General features: G+C 43.3%; 3 protein-coding genes across 4 annotated transcripts; all 3 read left to right on the forward strand.

The window, feature by feature from the left end:
- The first annotated feature begins 668 nt into the window (after positions 1-668).
- On the forward strand, positions 669-7,206 carry abcb6a (ATP-binding cassette, sub-family B (MDR/TAP), member 6a). Its single transcript, XM_029132283.3, has 20 exons — positions 669-944; positions 1,274-1,797; positions 2,396-2,536; positions 2,641-2,830; positions 2,926-3,018; positions 3,103-3,295; positions 3,427-3,548; positions 3,670-3,779; positions 3,876-3,941; positions 4,048-4,173; positions 4,262-4,338; positions 4,425-4,488; positions 4,570-4,655; positions 4,782-4,839; positions 4,934-5,038; positions 5,140-5,314; positions 5,400-5,512; positions 5,719-5,813; positions 5,911-5,979; positions 6,058-7,206. The coding sequence occupies exons 2-20, from the start codon at positions 1,282-1,284 to the stop codon at positions 6,218-6,220; spliced, it is 2,562 nt and encodes an 853-aa protein (XP_028988116.1). The 5' UTR covers positions 669-944; positions 1,274-1,281; the 3' UTR covers positions 6,221-7,206.
- A 191-nt stretch (positions 7,207-7,397) lies between these two features.
- cnppd1 (cyclin Pas1/PHO80 domain containing 1) lies at positions 7,398-11,392 on the forward strand. The gene is made up of 8 exons (XM_029132298.3): positions 7,398-7,600; positions 8,075-8,177; positions 8,376-8,457; positions 8,550-8,670; positions 8,799-8,927; positions 9,125-9,186; positions 9,262-9,379; positions 9,477-11,392. The coding sequence occupies exons 1-8, from the start codon at positions 7,538-7,540 to the stop codon at positions 10,122-10,124; spliced, it is 1,326 nt and encodes a 441-aa protein (XP_028988131.1). The 5' UTR covers positions 7,398-7,537; the 3' UTR covers positions 10,125-11,392.
- A 352-nt stretch (positions 11,393-11,744) lies between these two features.
- prkag3a (protein kinase, AMP-activated, gamma 3a non-catalytic subunit) lies at positions 11,745-14,500 on the forward strand. Of its 2 annotated transcripts, none has more exons than XM_029132310.3 (12): positions 11,745-11,879; positions 11,985-12,024; positions 12,111-12,211; positions 12,294-12,375; positions 12,458-12,516; positions 12,746-12,806; positions 12,898-12,952; positions 13,026-13,152; positions 13,230-13,395; positions 13,479-13,516; positions 13,617-13,763; positions 13,852-14,500. In XM_029132310.3, the coding sequence occupies exons 1-12, from the start codon at positions 11,862-11,864 to the stop codon at positions 13,966-13,968; spliced, it is 1,011 nt and encodes a 336-aa protein (XP_028988143.1). In that variant the 5' UTR covers positions 11,745-11,861; the 3' UTR covers positions 13,969-14,500. The 2 variants fall into 2 exon arrangements, with proteins under 2 accessions (XP_028988143.1, XP_028988151.1); XM_029132318.3 differs by having other exon boundaries at positions 12,746-12,791.
- Positions 14,501-15,386: the final 886 nt, after the last annotated feature.

The raw sequence follows: 15,386 nt of genomic DNA on the forward strand, positions 1-15,386 counted from the left end.
GAATGATGCACATTCACACCGTGCTGCCATGATGGTGTTAATTCAACGGCTTTCATAAGGCAGAAAAATAACACCCAGCTCGGAATCAGCAGCACAGCGCTACAAACCGATGCTGTGTTATCTCCGGGAGTAGATCTGAGTGTGTGGTCGCGGAGGCTTTGTTAACTGTGCGGTTCCTTCCTCCAGCCACATCTTTGTATTTAGCGCCATCTACTGGTCATCTTTGTATACTACTGGCTTGCGCTGTTTGCTTTAAATTGTACGCGTGTGGTGAATCAGCCTACAGATTAGACTATTATTCTAAATATACACAAGTAATGACGTAATGAGTGAAGTAATGCAAATGATTTAGGTTATCTACCCCTTTGAAAGTAAAAGTGAATTCACTAAAGTTTAGTTAGTGTAGTTCAGTTCCATGCTAATAGCATGACTGTGCAATTTGAATAAATTTAAAGCAACATTTCAATATTTTGATTTGTCTACGTAAAATAATATAGTAGATAGTATCAGAATTTAACTTAAAAGTAACTTAAGATATTGATATAGTATAATAGAATTTTAAATATAGAGAACTATGTCAATGTTGTGAGTTACTAAACCATTGTTTGCGTGGTTGAACTTTCCCCCATTGCCGCGTGTCCTTCACTGACCGGCCTGTGGGGGGCGCTGACGTTCCGGGCTCCAACCCAAACACTGCTGCGTGGAAGTGTCGATCGCCGAGTCATGGATAGCGGCGGTCAACAAGGGCGGTCACTTCAGCGGCGTCAGTGTGCACAGTCATCTGGAGCTGTTGGCGCCCCGTGTAACGTCGCTCAGACACAGATGGCAGCCGCGGCAACGCTGCGTTAGCGACACAGCTGCGTGTAGCCGAGCTAGCGGAGCTAACGGCTAGCGGGTGTTAGCAGGCGTAGCTTCGCGTGAGTTCAACTTGACAGCGGTATCAGGTAAGGGCGCAGGTGTAGTTCAACGCTAAAACGCAAGGCTAACAGCCTTGTGTTTATGGCCTGGACAGTACGTCGCCTTATTTGTGTCACTCGTGTGTTGTTTTGAGACCTAGTTTACACATATGTTGGTATATTTATCTAGCCAGGACCTACAGTAATGTCACAAACGAACCATGACTCAGCTAAATTTCTCAACCGGCTTCACCATGCCATAAAGGCGTGAGAGGAGTCGATTTGTTTGTGGAACATAGATTTGTTTTTTGTGCAGTGTTTGTCCCCTTTACTCGTTTCTAACGTTGTTTTCCTGATCTCGTCGCCTTCGTATCCAGCTGCAGCCATGGTGTTCATCCAGAGCTACTGCGAGTCCAACGCCTCCATCTCCCACACCTGGGTGGACGACGGCATCGCCCCCTGCTTCTTCTTCACGCTGGTGCCCACCACCCTGCTCGCCATGTGCTTCTTCCTCGGCGCCCTCCACTGCGTCTTCTACCAGAAGTTCGGCACGGCCATGGAGCCCAAGTTCGTGCCCCGCACGCGCCTCTATGGCTTCCAGCAGCTCGTCTCCGTCCTGCTCCTGGTCCAGTTCGCGAGCGGGGCCGTGTGGCGAGCTGCCAGCGGAGGGGAGCTGCCCGGCTATGTGGTGCTGTACGGCTGCTTCTCAGCGCTGAGCTGGGCCTGCGCCATAGGCCTCCTCAGGGTGGAGAGACGGAGGGTCCTAGTGATGGACCGGACGAGGGGCCACAGCGCGGTGCTGCTGCTGTTCTGGGCCGTGGCATTCGCCGCTGAGAACCTGGCGTTCGTCTCCTGGTACAGTCCTCACTGGTGGTGGAGTTTGGAGAACAACCAGCAGCAGGTGAGACGCGTGCATTTAGAGATAGTCACTGTGTGGAACCATTTCAGTTAGTGAGTAATTAACTGTTTTTAACTTTAATGTTGATGGTTTAAGTGATCAAGCTCTTGTTACGTCTCTCTGCCTGTTCATAATTCAAACGTTCAGACATTGTGTTGGAGATACGGTGGGTGTGTCTATGAGTCACTCCGTTTGATCCCATCCAACCTGTTCTGGCAAGAAATTTGGACAGACAATCTGCAAATCATACAACACGGCAGGCTGAATGAAAAGAACGTTTTTGCTGAGTCATTGCATGACTAGCCAGCTTTCAGGGTCTTGCTCCTCCTACACGCAGCCCCTTGCAACTTTGTTGTTATATAGTTGTGCAATTAGGAGTCTTTTAGTCTTATCAAACCTCTTTAAAGCACAAAACTAAATGTCAGGTGATTAGGTTACAATGACCAGATACCTTAGTCTAATTAATGTGGCCATTATATCATATAAAGCTGTGTTAGCAATGAATGAGCATTAAATGAACTCCTCTCCACTGATCCGTGCTGTTAAACTGTGATGTCGAGCCCGTATTGATCTGTTTTTAATTGCCTGTTAACCTCATCAGGTGCTGTTCGCCCTGTGGCTGATGCGCTACATCGGCACCGGGCTGCTCTTCTTCATTGGTCTCAAAGCCCCCGGGTTGCCACGGAAACCATACATGCTCCTCATCAACGAAGATGAGCGGGATGTGGAGAACAGTGGACAGGTAGTGCCGGAGAAACGGGTTGTGGGCAGTTGTAGCATGATGTCTACTCAAAAACACAAATTTATGTCAGGTGTTGAACACATATTTCTGTCCGTGTGTGTCAGAGTCTGCTGGGCAGCGCTGAAGAGAACCAGTCTACCTGGACCGGTTTCAGACAGAAGGTCCGTCTGCTTATTCCCTATATATGGCCACAAGGCAACCTCCCTCTCCAGCTGCTGGTGCTCTTCTGTTTGGGACTAGTCGGAGTCGAGAGGGCTATTAATGTGTTTGTACCTATTTACTACAAGAACATTGGTGAGTGACACGTTCTATTTTTACATTCCTAATAAAACAACGCTCATATGCTTGTGACTTTTAATTGTATTCCTTTGCTTCCGTCCCGTTCGCAGTGAATGAGCTGACTGACGGCAGCAGCTGGCACACGCTGGCCACCACCGTGTCTGTGTACGTGCTGCTCAAGTTCCTGCAGGGTGGAGGCGCAGGTGAGACCCGTGTGCGGTACTAGAGGTTTAAAACGCTGCTTCACCGCCTCACTTCCGATCGCTCGCGTCTTTGCCTTTTCCCAGGTGCCTCGGGGTTCATCAGCAACGTGCGCACCTTCCTGTGGATCAAAGTGCAGCAGTACACCGACCGCGTGGTTCAGGTGCGCCTGTTCGCACACCTGCACTCCCTCTCCCTGCGCTGGCACCTCAGCAGGAAGACGGGGGACGTGCTGAGGAGCATCGACCGTGGCACCTCCTCTATTAACAGCTTGCTGAGGTGAGATGATCCTGGGGGACAAATTCACAGGAACTTGACTTTCTAATAGACTGTAGCTATGCAAATGTATGTCTTCATTTATTCAGTAGTTTTATTTTCAAGCGAAAACTGATCGATATGTTTTTCCGCAGCTATATTGTGTTCAGCATCTTCCCAACCATTGCCGATATTGTCATTTCCATCATTTACTTCATCACTAATTTCAATGCCTGGTTTGGCCTTATCGTCTTTGTCTGCATGGCTTTATACCTCAGTAAGTAGCGCACTCTGTTCCTCTGAATTACATTTGTAACTTGTTTCATTAAACATATTCCAAGGCATTATGTGTCATTTTCCTTGAAAGACATCTGATTGCCTGTTAATGCTTTCACCAGGTCTGACCATCATTATCACTGAGTGGAGAACCAAATACAGACGACAAATGAATGAGCAGGACAACAAAGCTAAGTCCAAGGCTGTGGACTCCTTGTTAAACTTTGAGACGGTGCGATAACAATTAGTTGTCATGCTTACAGTGCTGCAAGTCCAGGATGCATACAAAAGTCAAACTTGGTCCCACTTATGTTTTTTTTCTTAATAGGTAAAATACTACAATGCAGAGAACTATGAGGTCGGCCGTTTTGAGGATGCTATCTTAAAATATCAGGTAAGTTAGAATAGAGAGAATGAAGAAGGGATTTTCTGCTGCGGTCTTAATGAATCTGCCTGCTCCTTTTAAATAAGAATGTCCTATGGCGTTTTCCTGTTTCTAGGTGGCCGAGTGGAAGACAAATGCGAGCCTGGCCTTTCTCAACCAGACACAGAACATCATTATCGGCTCAGGGCTTCTGGCCGGCTCTCTTCTCTGTGCCTACTTTGTGACAGAGGGAAAATTCCAGGTACTAGTCACATCATCACATTTGTAATATTTGATGCTGACCAAGCTGTGATGATGATCAGATTAAAAATAATGTTCTCAAATCCTAGGTTGGAGATTATGTTCTGTTTGGTACCTACATAATTCAGCTGTACACCCCCCTCAACTGGTTTGGGACATACTACAGGTAAAAAAGAAAAAGCAGCAGAAGCTTGGGTTTTCCTTTAAACCATTTGTTGTCATTTACTGACTCTTACAGTATTCTATATGCAGGGCCATCCAGAGGTCTTTCATTGACATGGAAAGCATGTTTAAAATATTTGAAGAACAGGAAGAGGTACATTTGAATCCGGCACTTTCACATCTAGCCCGCTATGACGGTCTGCATTTTAAATTGTCTCTGTTTGTGCTAATGCAGGTGAAGGATGAAGTAAATGCAGGGAATCTTCTGTACCAACAGGGAAAAGTGGAGTTTGAGAATGTTTACTTTAGCTACACAAGTGGGTGAGTTCCTGTTTAATTTAGCAACCTGGGCACGAGTATAAATGATAGATAAAGCTGGCAACTGAGTTTTAGCTACAGATCAGAGTTTTATAAGCCTCAGTATTTACATTCCTTTGTTTTCTACAGCAAGGAGATTCTTCAGGATGTTTCCTTCACTGTACTGCCAGGACAGACTGTCGCCTTGGTAGGACAGACTTCAGACCTCCGCCCACTGATACTACTTGTATTAATGCACTCTCTGTTTAAGCTGTATCAATGTTATTAATTGGTTTCCTCAGGTGGGTCCGTCGGGCTCTGGAAAGAGCACCATTATTCGACTGCTCTTCCGTTTCTATGACGTTCAGGGAGGTTGCATTCGAATCGATGGTCAGGATATATCTAAAGTAAGTGCTCTCAAGCAACAACCACAGTAACAACGTACAAAGCTTTTAATGTGTTTAAAGTTACACTCTGGATGCACTTTGGCTTTGTTATCCTTCATTAGGTGAAGCAGACTTCTCTACGATCTCATATCGGAGTCGTCCCCCAAGATACCGTCCTTTTCAATGACACCATCCAAAACAACATTCGCTACGGCCGCATCTCTGCTAGCGATACGGAGGTGGAGGAGGCAGCCATAGCTGCAGATATCCACGACAAAATATTGAACTTTCCTGATGGTAATGCATTTTCCTTCATTGGCCATTGCTTTATCTGTGTAGGTGGAGTAGAATACTTGGTCTTAATACTGTTTGTCGCTGGCAGGTTACGATACGCAGGTGGGTGAAAGAGGCCTGAAGCTGAGTGGAGGAGAGAAGCAGAGGGTGGCCATCGCCAGAACTATTCTAAAAGCACCACAGCTCATCCTGCTGGATGAGGTGAGATTAGTTTTAATAAAGGAGCAGTTTCACAAGCAGTGTTTTCACCCAGATGTGAACATATGGCTTTTGATGCATGAGAGTGTCAGCTTGCTCTGCTTTTACTTCAGAGGCTTTCATAAGTGTAGTGGGTATCCATTATTTAGCATTGACTAGTTAAACTAGTGCAGTTATTTACATGTTTATAACACGATGTCTTTCTCCAGGCCACATCTGCTCTAGACACACAAACTGAACGCAACATCCAGGCCTCTTTGACTAAAGTCTGTGCCAATCGAACAACAGTTGTTGTAGCTCACAGGTAAGAGATGCATGTCCTTGCACCCATTTTTTTGTTTTACTGTTAATTGGGCAAGTTAATTGATCTGATTAGCGCTTTAACCCTTGCCAACCCACAGGTTGTCCACCATAATCGGATCAGACCAGATTCTAGTTATCAGCAATGGGCGAATTGCTGAACGTGGACGGTAAGTTTGTCTTATTGCCCTGTTGTTCTGAACAACCACAAAGTATGCTCTTGAACTTTTTTCTCTCCTCTCCTAAAGACATGAGGAATTGTTGCTCAAGGGAGGCCTGTATGCAGACATGTGGATGAAACAACAGCAAGCCCATGACTCGGACTCCTCCTCAGACACAGAGTCCAAAGATCGCAAGTCTGAGAAGCTGCAGCCGCCATCAACGTCTTCAGGTCACCACCATGGCCACTGAATGTAATACAATCCTTTATTTTAAACACATTCTATGTTTTAATTTTAATTCTTTTGTAAAAACAGTACATAATTCCAGTGTGATTTACCTAACAACTGGACAAATTCTGTTAATTTTTTTCTTTTTCTTTTTTTCTCCAAATGAATGAGATAAGTTGTAGAAAAAAAGGAAATTGCTTTAATAAATGGAGGTGGTGCAAAGAGGAAGTGCAAAAAAAATGTCAAAAGTCGCACAAGTAACTACAGATAAATCAGACTGAGGTGAGCCATAATTATCTATAAAACAAAAAGAAACACATTGGGTTAAAAGCTGAAAAATAAAAAGTTACCTAGTTAGTACAGTTTTAGAAGCCTTTTTTTGTTCTTTTACGCGCTTCTGGTGTCTGTTTTATATTGATTGTTTGTTTTTTTTTTGTTTTTTTTTAATATTAAACCTTCACCAATCTCTGCGAGGTTTGGATGTTTGTTTAAAGAAAACCTATTTTTCCAATGCAAAGACGTGAAATGAGGAGTTGCAAGAAAAAGAGAATAAATAACACTAATCACAGCTTTAGCATTGAAACTTGTTAAAGAGGGCTATGCTTGTGATTCTGAGAGAAGAATAATGTAACTATGTGGCTTGTTTACTTTACAAGCTGTCAGGGATTATATTAAGCTTTGTGCTGTTTTGTATGATCTTGATTTCTGATTTGTCATTTTTGCTGTTATTTATATTTTTTTAGGTGTTTGTATATACTTATCATATTTGAGTGGGACGTATCGATTGTCTGATTTATATTTTAAAGCTATGAAAATAAATACAAAACACAGACTGACTGTCTGATTGGGTACATGGGTGGGATGGAACAACTACTACTGTTACTACTTCTATTATCTTTGATTCTGCTGTGTTCAAAGCGTCCACTTGGTAGAAGTATGCAATCATGTTGTGAAAGTAATTTATATTCATACTTAAATAAACTCACACTATTTCTGAACAATGGTTAATCTGTGTCTTGTACTCACTTTTTTAAGTTTTTTTATTTTTATTAATTTTTATTAAAATATACGTATTAAATTTCGTGTTAGATATATTGAATGCCACTAAATGCTAATTTAGATATCTGAAATAAAATTATGAATACTCAATCCTTAAATGTTAAAAAGGCTTGGCTTGCCTCGCGCTCATCTGTGACTAGCAGTAAACAGCAGAGGCTACGTCACTGAATGAGGTCAGCGCGCGCTGCTAGCTAGGTCTGTAGCTCGGCGAGGGGCTAACCTAGGCCAACCCAGTCGTTTTCCCAGCAATCCGCTGTCTGATGCTGGCTCTATAGTAAACATGGATTTCGACGCTTTGTTTAACGAGAAGTCGTTTCAGTTTTCGGACTTCCAGGAGTTCACGGTATGTGGTATTGCTAAGTCCGTGTCACATTACTACGGAAGCTAACGAGGAGCTAGCTTCAGGCAGCTAACTAGGTGACGTTTGTGCCAGCGTTAAGTTAGTTTCTTGTACTTGTGAACGAAAGTTATATTGTCTTGTTACCCTCACAATCAGTTTACCACTTGGAAATCAAAGTAGTTACCCTGAGTTACTGTTAGCTCCAATATTTGATGTTAACCTTTGTTGTTGTTTATTAGCTTTGGCTAATTTTACGCTCAAGCCAGAACTGACTTTACTCAGTACAGTTTTTAACAGTTTATGTATAACCCAAATAAAATAGTATTATATATTTTTGCGTTTTATCTAACTCTTTTGATGTTTTTGTCTTTACTTATGTAAACACTTTGTGTTAGCTAAGCCAACCTGGTTTTGTCAAATAAGGTGCTAATACTGCACTCAATGCTAATGGGTGGTAACGCGTTACTGTTTTCACAGTTTCTGCCTGGACACCAGAAGCTGACAGAACGAGTAAGAAAACGATTGTATTATGGCCTGGACAAAGACGTTTCTTTGGATGCCCTCTCCTGCCCTGTTACAGGTAGCTTACCTCTTAACTAAGAAACTGTACCTGTACAGACAAAACACAATACACAAATAACTGCCTTATGCTGCGTGGACGTCTCTGTTTGACTTAACATAAAGTCTTGGCAAAGTATGTTACACTTATTGGTATGTTGGCTCTAAATCTATGTACATTAAATACGCACTTTTGTTTTGTTGTTTTTTTCATATCTAGATATTGCTGTTGAATTCTTCCAGAAGTCTGCCCCAAGCCCAATCCGGAAGCTCCACAAGAAGTATGCTGCTCATGTTGCCAGGTTTGTGCTGTGCATCACACCTTTATACATACATACATACAAACAAACATACATGTACTGCCAATTATAAATGGATCTTATTGTCGCTTCAGGGAAGCTTGTATCTCTCCATGTGCCATGATGCTGGCCCTTGTTTACATCGAAAGGCTCAGACGTAGAAACCCTGAATACCTACAGAAGATATCTTCCTCTGACCTCTTCCTGATCTCAATGGTATGTGTTTAGTTCAGAGGTCATTCTAATTGTGCATGTGTGGGTTTAATTTCAGAATAGTCTAACACTTTTAACTCAAACCAGTTGAAGCCTGTTGATTTGTCAAATGCACTTGTGTCTTGTAATAGATGGTTGCCAGCAAATACCTGTATGATGAAGGAGAAGAAGAGGAGGTTTTCAATGATGAGTGGGGAGCAGCGGGAAAGCTCGACGTTCAAACTGTCAATAACCTGGAGATGAACTTCTTGAATGCCATTGTAAGTTCCATTCCATGTGTGTGCCATAAATATTCTTTTGTCCCACCTATTGTATTGTCCCTGGGTGCACGTGGCTGCCCACTGCTCCCCTAGGTCAAATGCAGAGACCAGTTACATTGACATTCATGTATATGTACAGTAATTGTGTAATGACAATAAAATAACTTTATGACTATATACTATGTCACATCTTCCAGGAGTGGAGCCTCTTCACGGAGCCAAATGACTTCTTTGACATACTAAGTCAAATGGAAACAAGGTAGTTTCTTCACCTTTTTCATTAATTCAAAAAGCAGTATATTAGTATTTTTAACTCTGGCCTGTGCTTTTTCAGCATTGCACAGCAGCAGGGGATAAAACGGGGCTGGTTCACCTACACTGACCTTTGTGTCCTACTCGAGCAATCAGCATGGAGTCAATCCCTTGCAGCCATTTACCAGCACTTTACCAAGGTAAGAAGGACATCTAAGTTTAGGGGAGCTGAGAGGTTGTTTGTGGTTTTGAGGCTTCAGGCTTAGTACATCTGATGATGTTTCTTTGTTTTTTCAGGTATCCTGTATGCTTGGCCTGGTCTATCTAACAAGTGTGGCTGGCCTTATTGCCACCAGCACTGTTCTGCACCAGCTCAGTCTCTCCAGGAGCGGCCAGTCCCTGCTTACACCACAAGCTGAGATTAGCCTCCCCCACCACCAGAATACCAACATAAACCAAGAAGCTTCTCCTGTAGCCCAGCGCCTTCCCTGTTGTGTCCTTGCCAACAAGAGTCTGAACCGTCAGACAAGCGTACACGGAAATGGGCAACACCACTCTCAAAACCCCTCGTCCGTTTCCTCAGAGACATCAGTGTCGTGTCTTTGGAGCTCTCTTCTTGCCTCAATTGGTCACATACATCCACAAACAACCTCTGAAGTGGAAACTTCTCAAGCCTGGTCTGCTGCCTCTTTTTTCTGTCCTGGCTGTCTTGCAACCCTTCCTCCTCTTCAATGTGGACTAAGAAACACCTCATCACTTTTCACTCCTGGCCCCCTTGATAATCATAATCATCATGCATTGTGGCTGGCATCCAACCCCCCTGAAGCCCCAGACTCGAGTCATAACTCTCACCTGGGGCAGTTTGTTCCTGTAAAGCTGGGCCCCTGTCATCCTAAGTCTATGCTACCTGTTGACAAAACCTACACTCTCTTTATGTCTGGCTAGAGACCGGCAAACATGGCTGCTGTTGACCTGCAGCAATAGTCTGGAAATTAAACCGGCACTCATGACTCATTTGCTGCTTGGTCATGTTTATTTACTTTTCCAGATCTAAAAAAACAGATAAAAGATTAAGAGGAATGAGGCACATTTCAGAGGGAGAGATTAGGAATTAGGAGGCATTTGCCAAAACCTTTTACTTAAGTTAAAGTTCAGTTCCTATATTAAAGCTTGTTTTTCCTGCAGAGAAGATCACAAGGAATTGATCAAGTCATTTGGTCTGTCCTCTTTGGCTGCAGCCAAATAGATTTGCTACCCGCAGTTACTGTTCAAAGGTTCAGATCTCAGCTGTCATTTGGTGGTGTGGGGTTGAGTTTTTACTATAGAGCGCTAGTATTAAAGCTGCTTGCTGTTGATGGTGTTGAAGGTGTGTGGCGGTTTAATGGTAGGTTGTGGGTGTGTGAGAACACAAGGCTTCACCAGTTTACTTTGCAAACAAAATCTTCTCTGTTAATTGTTGCTTAGAGTTACTTTTTTTTATTAATGCTTACAGAGGTCTGTACAAGACTTCCATCCCACACATTGCTACAAGCACTGACTTCACATGCCATTGTTACTGTTTGTCTTGGACAATGTTCTGCTTTATTTAAAAGAAAGGAAAACCATTCGAATGCAGACAGCAGTGTAATGCACGCACCCTTATACTTAAACTTCTCATATCTGGGTCATTTACAGTTTAGCTGAAATTTCTATTAATGGTCATTTCATGAATTTGATTAATTCTGAAATTTATATAATATCGCATAACCTTAAAGCACTTTTAATTTAAGATTATGTTTAGCGAGGCTAAGCTTTCCTCCCTACAGGAAGACGCTATGAGTGTTTGCTGGTTTTTGGTTGGGTGTTTTTGAAGTAAGCATAGTAAAGCAACATCTAATGTGAAAGGTGGATCGGTTTGTTGCTGTGGATTGATATTTGCACATCTGACTTAATGCAGTCATCATAGAATGAATGTCCATGGAGCAATGGAAGTAAAGTTCATGTTCTTAATACCAGAGATAATGTAAAGACTTCATTGTGTTGTTTTTTTTTTCTTACAAACACAGCTACACATAGTCCCCAGGACATTTACTTTGTAAATATATGTCTCACAAATTGCTCTAGGATTTGGATTTGATACACTTTGGAGCAAAAAGTCCTTTTAATTTTGTAAATCCTGTAAGATGCTTGTAAAAACCACAGAAAAGGATCATTAATAAAGAAAACTGCATTTCGTTGTCGCATTGTCGCTATTCACTCAAAATAACCTGGTACAAGTAATAACACTTTCATACAATTAGACCAAATGGCTACTTGATCTTTAAATTGGCATAAGTTTGCGCTATTTAATTTCAAACATAGGTGAAATCCACCCTCTCTTTGGACCAAAAAAATGATACAAGACATTTTCTCTCACCACTCCTGTGGTAGGAGATGGGCTCCTCTGGCACATGAAGCTAAGGGAAGCTCAAGGATGGTCAGGTTATGCAGGGACCAGAGGCAGCCGCCTGATTTTGGCTGAAGCTGTAGTGTCCCTCCCCCCTTGAGCCATTGCCAGCCCCTCCACCCCTCCTCTGCACCCCTGGCTTGACACCATTTGAGAGCTCCTAATATAGACCCAGTTGCTCCGTGGGAAAGGGTAGCTAAGACCTAAGCAAACTCGCTGCATTGAGAGTGGTTCTTTCATGGACCCTCGACAGAGTAATGGAGCCTCCTACGCAGGTTGGAATCTACAGTATACATTTATGAGTTTAAGTTGCTATTTGAGCCAAGGGGGAAAATGCCTTTTTGACATTTTCGTAGAGACGTTGTGTTGCTGTGTTGCAGGTGTCATTCCCAGGAAAGAAGGAGGAGATGCAAAAACAAGGTAGGCTCACATTAATCAACACGGTTGGGAGCGTACGCAGACGTGGGTGCACGCGTGCGGTACAGACAGTGTGTGATTCCTCCCAGAGGCAGATGCCACGGTCTACATGAATTTCATGAAGAGTCACTGCTGCTACGATGCCATTCCAGTCAGCTGTAAGCTGGTCATATTTGACACAACGCTGCAGGTGAGAGAGCTGCTATGACAGCAAAGCATGTAAGTAGCTCATATATCCATTGATGAACACGTGAATTCCTCTGCTCGTAAAGGTTAAAAAAGCCTTTTTTGCCCTGGTGGCAAACGGCTTGCGGGCTGCGCCCCTGTGGGACAGCAAGCTGCAGAGATTTGTGGGTAAGACAAACGATTATCGGCGTAATTGTGGTGAATCACTGTGAATTCTTCTAATGGTAATACGAATGATTTTCTGCCACAGGTATGCTGACTATTACAGACTTCATCAACATCCTCCATTGTTATTACAAGTCCCCCATGGTGAGCTCGAAGGCACCACATTTAGTTCACCATAATTATTCGGGGAGTTTGTTTCTGGCTATTTTAAGATCACACAGACTATTCAAGGAGTCGCAGACATAAAAATAGGACTGTTCGATGAATTCTCCATCTTTGTAGATGCCACAACCATCGCAATATTTCATTTTGCTCTGCGCTTCGTGCGGATTTGTTGACTCATTCCTTGTTATTGTGTTGTCGCCCTCTGAAGGTTCAGATGTATGAGCTGGAGAGCCACAAGATTGAGACATGGAGAGGTGATTCATTTCAAAGTAAATAAGCAACACAAACCACTGGAGTTATTACCGTGCACACATCTCCACACCTTCTCCTCATCACAGCCTCCCCTCTTACTCCCTCCAGATGTGTACTTGCAGTATTCCAAGCGATCCCTCATTAGCATTTCTCCAGATGCCAGGTGACTTCACGATCATTCCACTTATTATTATCTTTCACTGCAACAAATCCTCATAACATTTTCTCCTTTTCAGCCTCTTCGACGCCATCTATTCCTTGCTCAGGTATAAGATCCACAGGTTGCCCGTCATCGATCCGGACTCTGGAAACGTCCTGCACATTCTGACCCACAAAAGGATCCTCAAGTTCCTCCATATATTTGTGAGTGAATGTTTGCCACATGTGCGGTTTCACGTTCAAGCCTGTGACACCGACGTCCCTCTGCTGTCACTTTTTAGGGAAGGAAAGTCCCCAAGCCTGCGTTTGTTCAGCGGCAGATCCAGGAGCTGGGGATCGGAACGTTCAGGAACATCGCCACTGTCCAGCTGACGGCGTCGCTCTATGACGCCCTCTCTATATTTGTAGAAAGACGGGTGTCTGCACTACCAGTTGTGGATGGAGAAGGTGGAAAAAAGCATACTTGTTATTTATACTTTTTTTTGTTATGCATCACTGGTAATTACAGCAACCAACCAAATGTATTTCAGGCAAAGTGGTGGCCCTCTACTCAAGATTTGACGTGATTGTAAGTTCTAAGAGGATTTCTGATGCCTTTTGCTTTTTTTTTCTTGCATTCTTGCTGATTTGTTCTTTGTAGCTTAATATCTCTCTTTGCTCCCTGGAAGAATATAGCAGCCCAGAAGACGTACAACAATCTGGACATGATGATGGAGGAAGCCATTCGCCGGCGGACTTGTTTTGTTGAGGGTGTAATTAAGTGCTACCCTGATGAAACCTTGGAAACTATTATAGATCGCATAGTCAAAGCTGAGGTAAGTACTGGCCTCAAAGATTAAAAGACAACGTCAGATTAGAGACATTCAAAGTCTGCTTGCCTTGTGCTTTTACTGAATATCCCAGGTCCATCGGCTGGTCTTGGTTGACAGGGCTGACATGGTGAAGGGCATCATCTCTCTGTCTGACCTCCTGCAGGCCATGGTCTTAACCCCTGCAGGTATTGACGCCCTTTTGTCCTAGTAGCGGGAACAGAAAGATCCTGCGTGGGCTTGAATCGTGGCCCTGAACCGAGGCCGGAACATGCATCAGATGCTTGATATTCCTCTGCTTTTAGCTCCAGGCCCCACTCTTGTACATAAACACAAAGACTTTCATTCATGTTTCCAGAACTCATGATGTGATCTAAATGACCACAAGAGGAAAGGAGAAATTCCTGTGTGTGCTACTGTTTATGTTAATACTACAGTAATGGACAGCGATTTGACCTTCACGATGTGATACACAGGTCTTGAGCGCAGTTTCCATACTGGCTGCATTTGATCAAATTGATCAATACATGTTTACTCAATACTGTATAAACATTTATATCAAAACATTCTAGTGCCTGTATTTTTATTGTGTATAATAAGAAATATATTTTTTGAATATAGAATAGAATGGGACTTCAATAACCACACACACCGGTGAACAACCAGGGCTCTGACATTGAGACTGTGGACACATTTAAATACTTGAGTGTCCATGTAGACAATAAACTGGATTGGTCAAACAACACAGACTCTCTGTATAAACAGGGCCAGAGTCCCCTCCACCTGCTGAGGAGACTGAGGTCCTTTGGTGTGTGCAGACAGCTGCTAAGGACTTTCTATGACACTGTGGTGGCCTCAGTAGTCCTGTATGGAGTTGTATGGATGGTGTGCTGGGCGGGGGGCAGTACAGGCAGAGACAGGAAGAGACTCAACAAGCTGGTTAAGACAGCCGGCTCTGTCCTGGGCTGCACACTGGAGTCCATGGAGGAGGTGGTGGACAGAAGGATCCATCATGGAGAACGCCTCCACCCCCTGCACCACACTGTAGAGGCTCTGAGCACAATACAGCACTGCAGTGACTTACAATGTGTAATTACACGGTGTACTCCTCTGTTGTTGTATAATTACCAATACCTCATTTTCAACCATTCATTTGTCATCCTTTAACGCTATATATATGCACAATATGCTTTTCTAAGTTTAAATTCACATAATACCTTGTTTTATGCACAGTTAAATATTGTTGTTCTTCTATCCTGTTTTGTCCAATGTATATTGCTGCTGCAAACAAAAGAATATCTCCATGTGGGATAAATAAAGTCATATCCTATGTGTGTTAAAATATGGCCTGTATGAGAACAACTTGGAAGAGTTTCCATGCGGAACTAGATATATTTGCCTTTACGCTTCCTCGGTGCAGCCGCTGTTAAAACCACAAGGTGGCATCATCGGGCTTCATCCCCTTCATACGGTAAACAAGGAAACACGTGACCCTATTTTTTCTCTTTCGTGACAGGCCCAGAGATCCGTCCGCCCATCTGTCATTGGGTTGTAAAGTTTGCGACAAACATCAAGACTGCTGCCGGAAATTGAAATAGCAGTTTTAGTAAAGAAAGTCACTCGGCGTTT

Source organism: Betta splendens, chromosome 2, assembly GCF_900634795.4.
Source record: "Betta splendens chromosome 2, fBetSpl5.4, whole genome shotgun sequence".
In the NCBI taxonomy this organism is placed as follows: Eukaryota; Metazoa; Chordata; class Actinopteri; order Anabantiformes; family Osphronemidae; genus Betta; species Betta splendens.

Excerpts from the sequence above, each read along its gene's own strand:
- abcb6a (XM_029132283.3), top strand. The coding sequence starts at position 1,282 with ATGGTGTTCATCCAGAGCTACTGCGAGTCCAACGCCTCCATCTCCCAC. Across the intron at positions 1,798-2,395 it reads TGGAGAACAACCAGCAGCAG|GTGCTGTTCGCCCTGTGGCT; the intron begins GTGAGACGCGTG and ends TAACCTCATCAG. Across the intron at positions 3,296-3,426 it reads TCTATTAACAGCTTGCTGAG|CTATATTGTGTTCAGCATCT; the intron begins GTGAGATGATCC and ends GTTTTTCCGCAG.
- cnppd1 (XM_029132298.3), top strand. The coding sequence starts at position 7,538 with ATGGATTTCGACGCTTTGTTTAACGAGAAGTCGTTTCAGTTTTCGGAC. Across the intron at positions 8,928-9,124 it reads TGAACTTCTTGAATGCCATT|GAGTGGAGCCTCTTCACGGA; the intron begins GTAAGTTCCATT and ends CACATCTTCCAG. Across the intron at positions 9,380-9,476 it reads TTTACCAGCACTTTACCAAG|GTATCCTGTATGCTTGGCCT; the intron begins GTAAGAAGGACA and ends TTGTTTTTTCAG.
- prkag3a (XM_029132310.3), top strand. Across the intron at positions 12,376-12,457 it reads CAAGCTGCAGAGATTTGTGG|GTATGCTGACTATTACAGAC; the intron begins GTAAGACAAACG and ends TTTCTGCCACAG. Across the intron at positions 12,953-13,025 it reads AGCATTTCTCCAGATGCCAG|CCTCTTCGACGCCATCTATT; the intron begins GTGACTTCACGA and ends TCTCCTTTTCAG.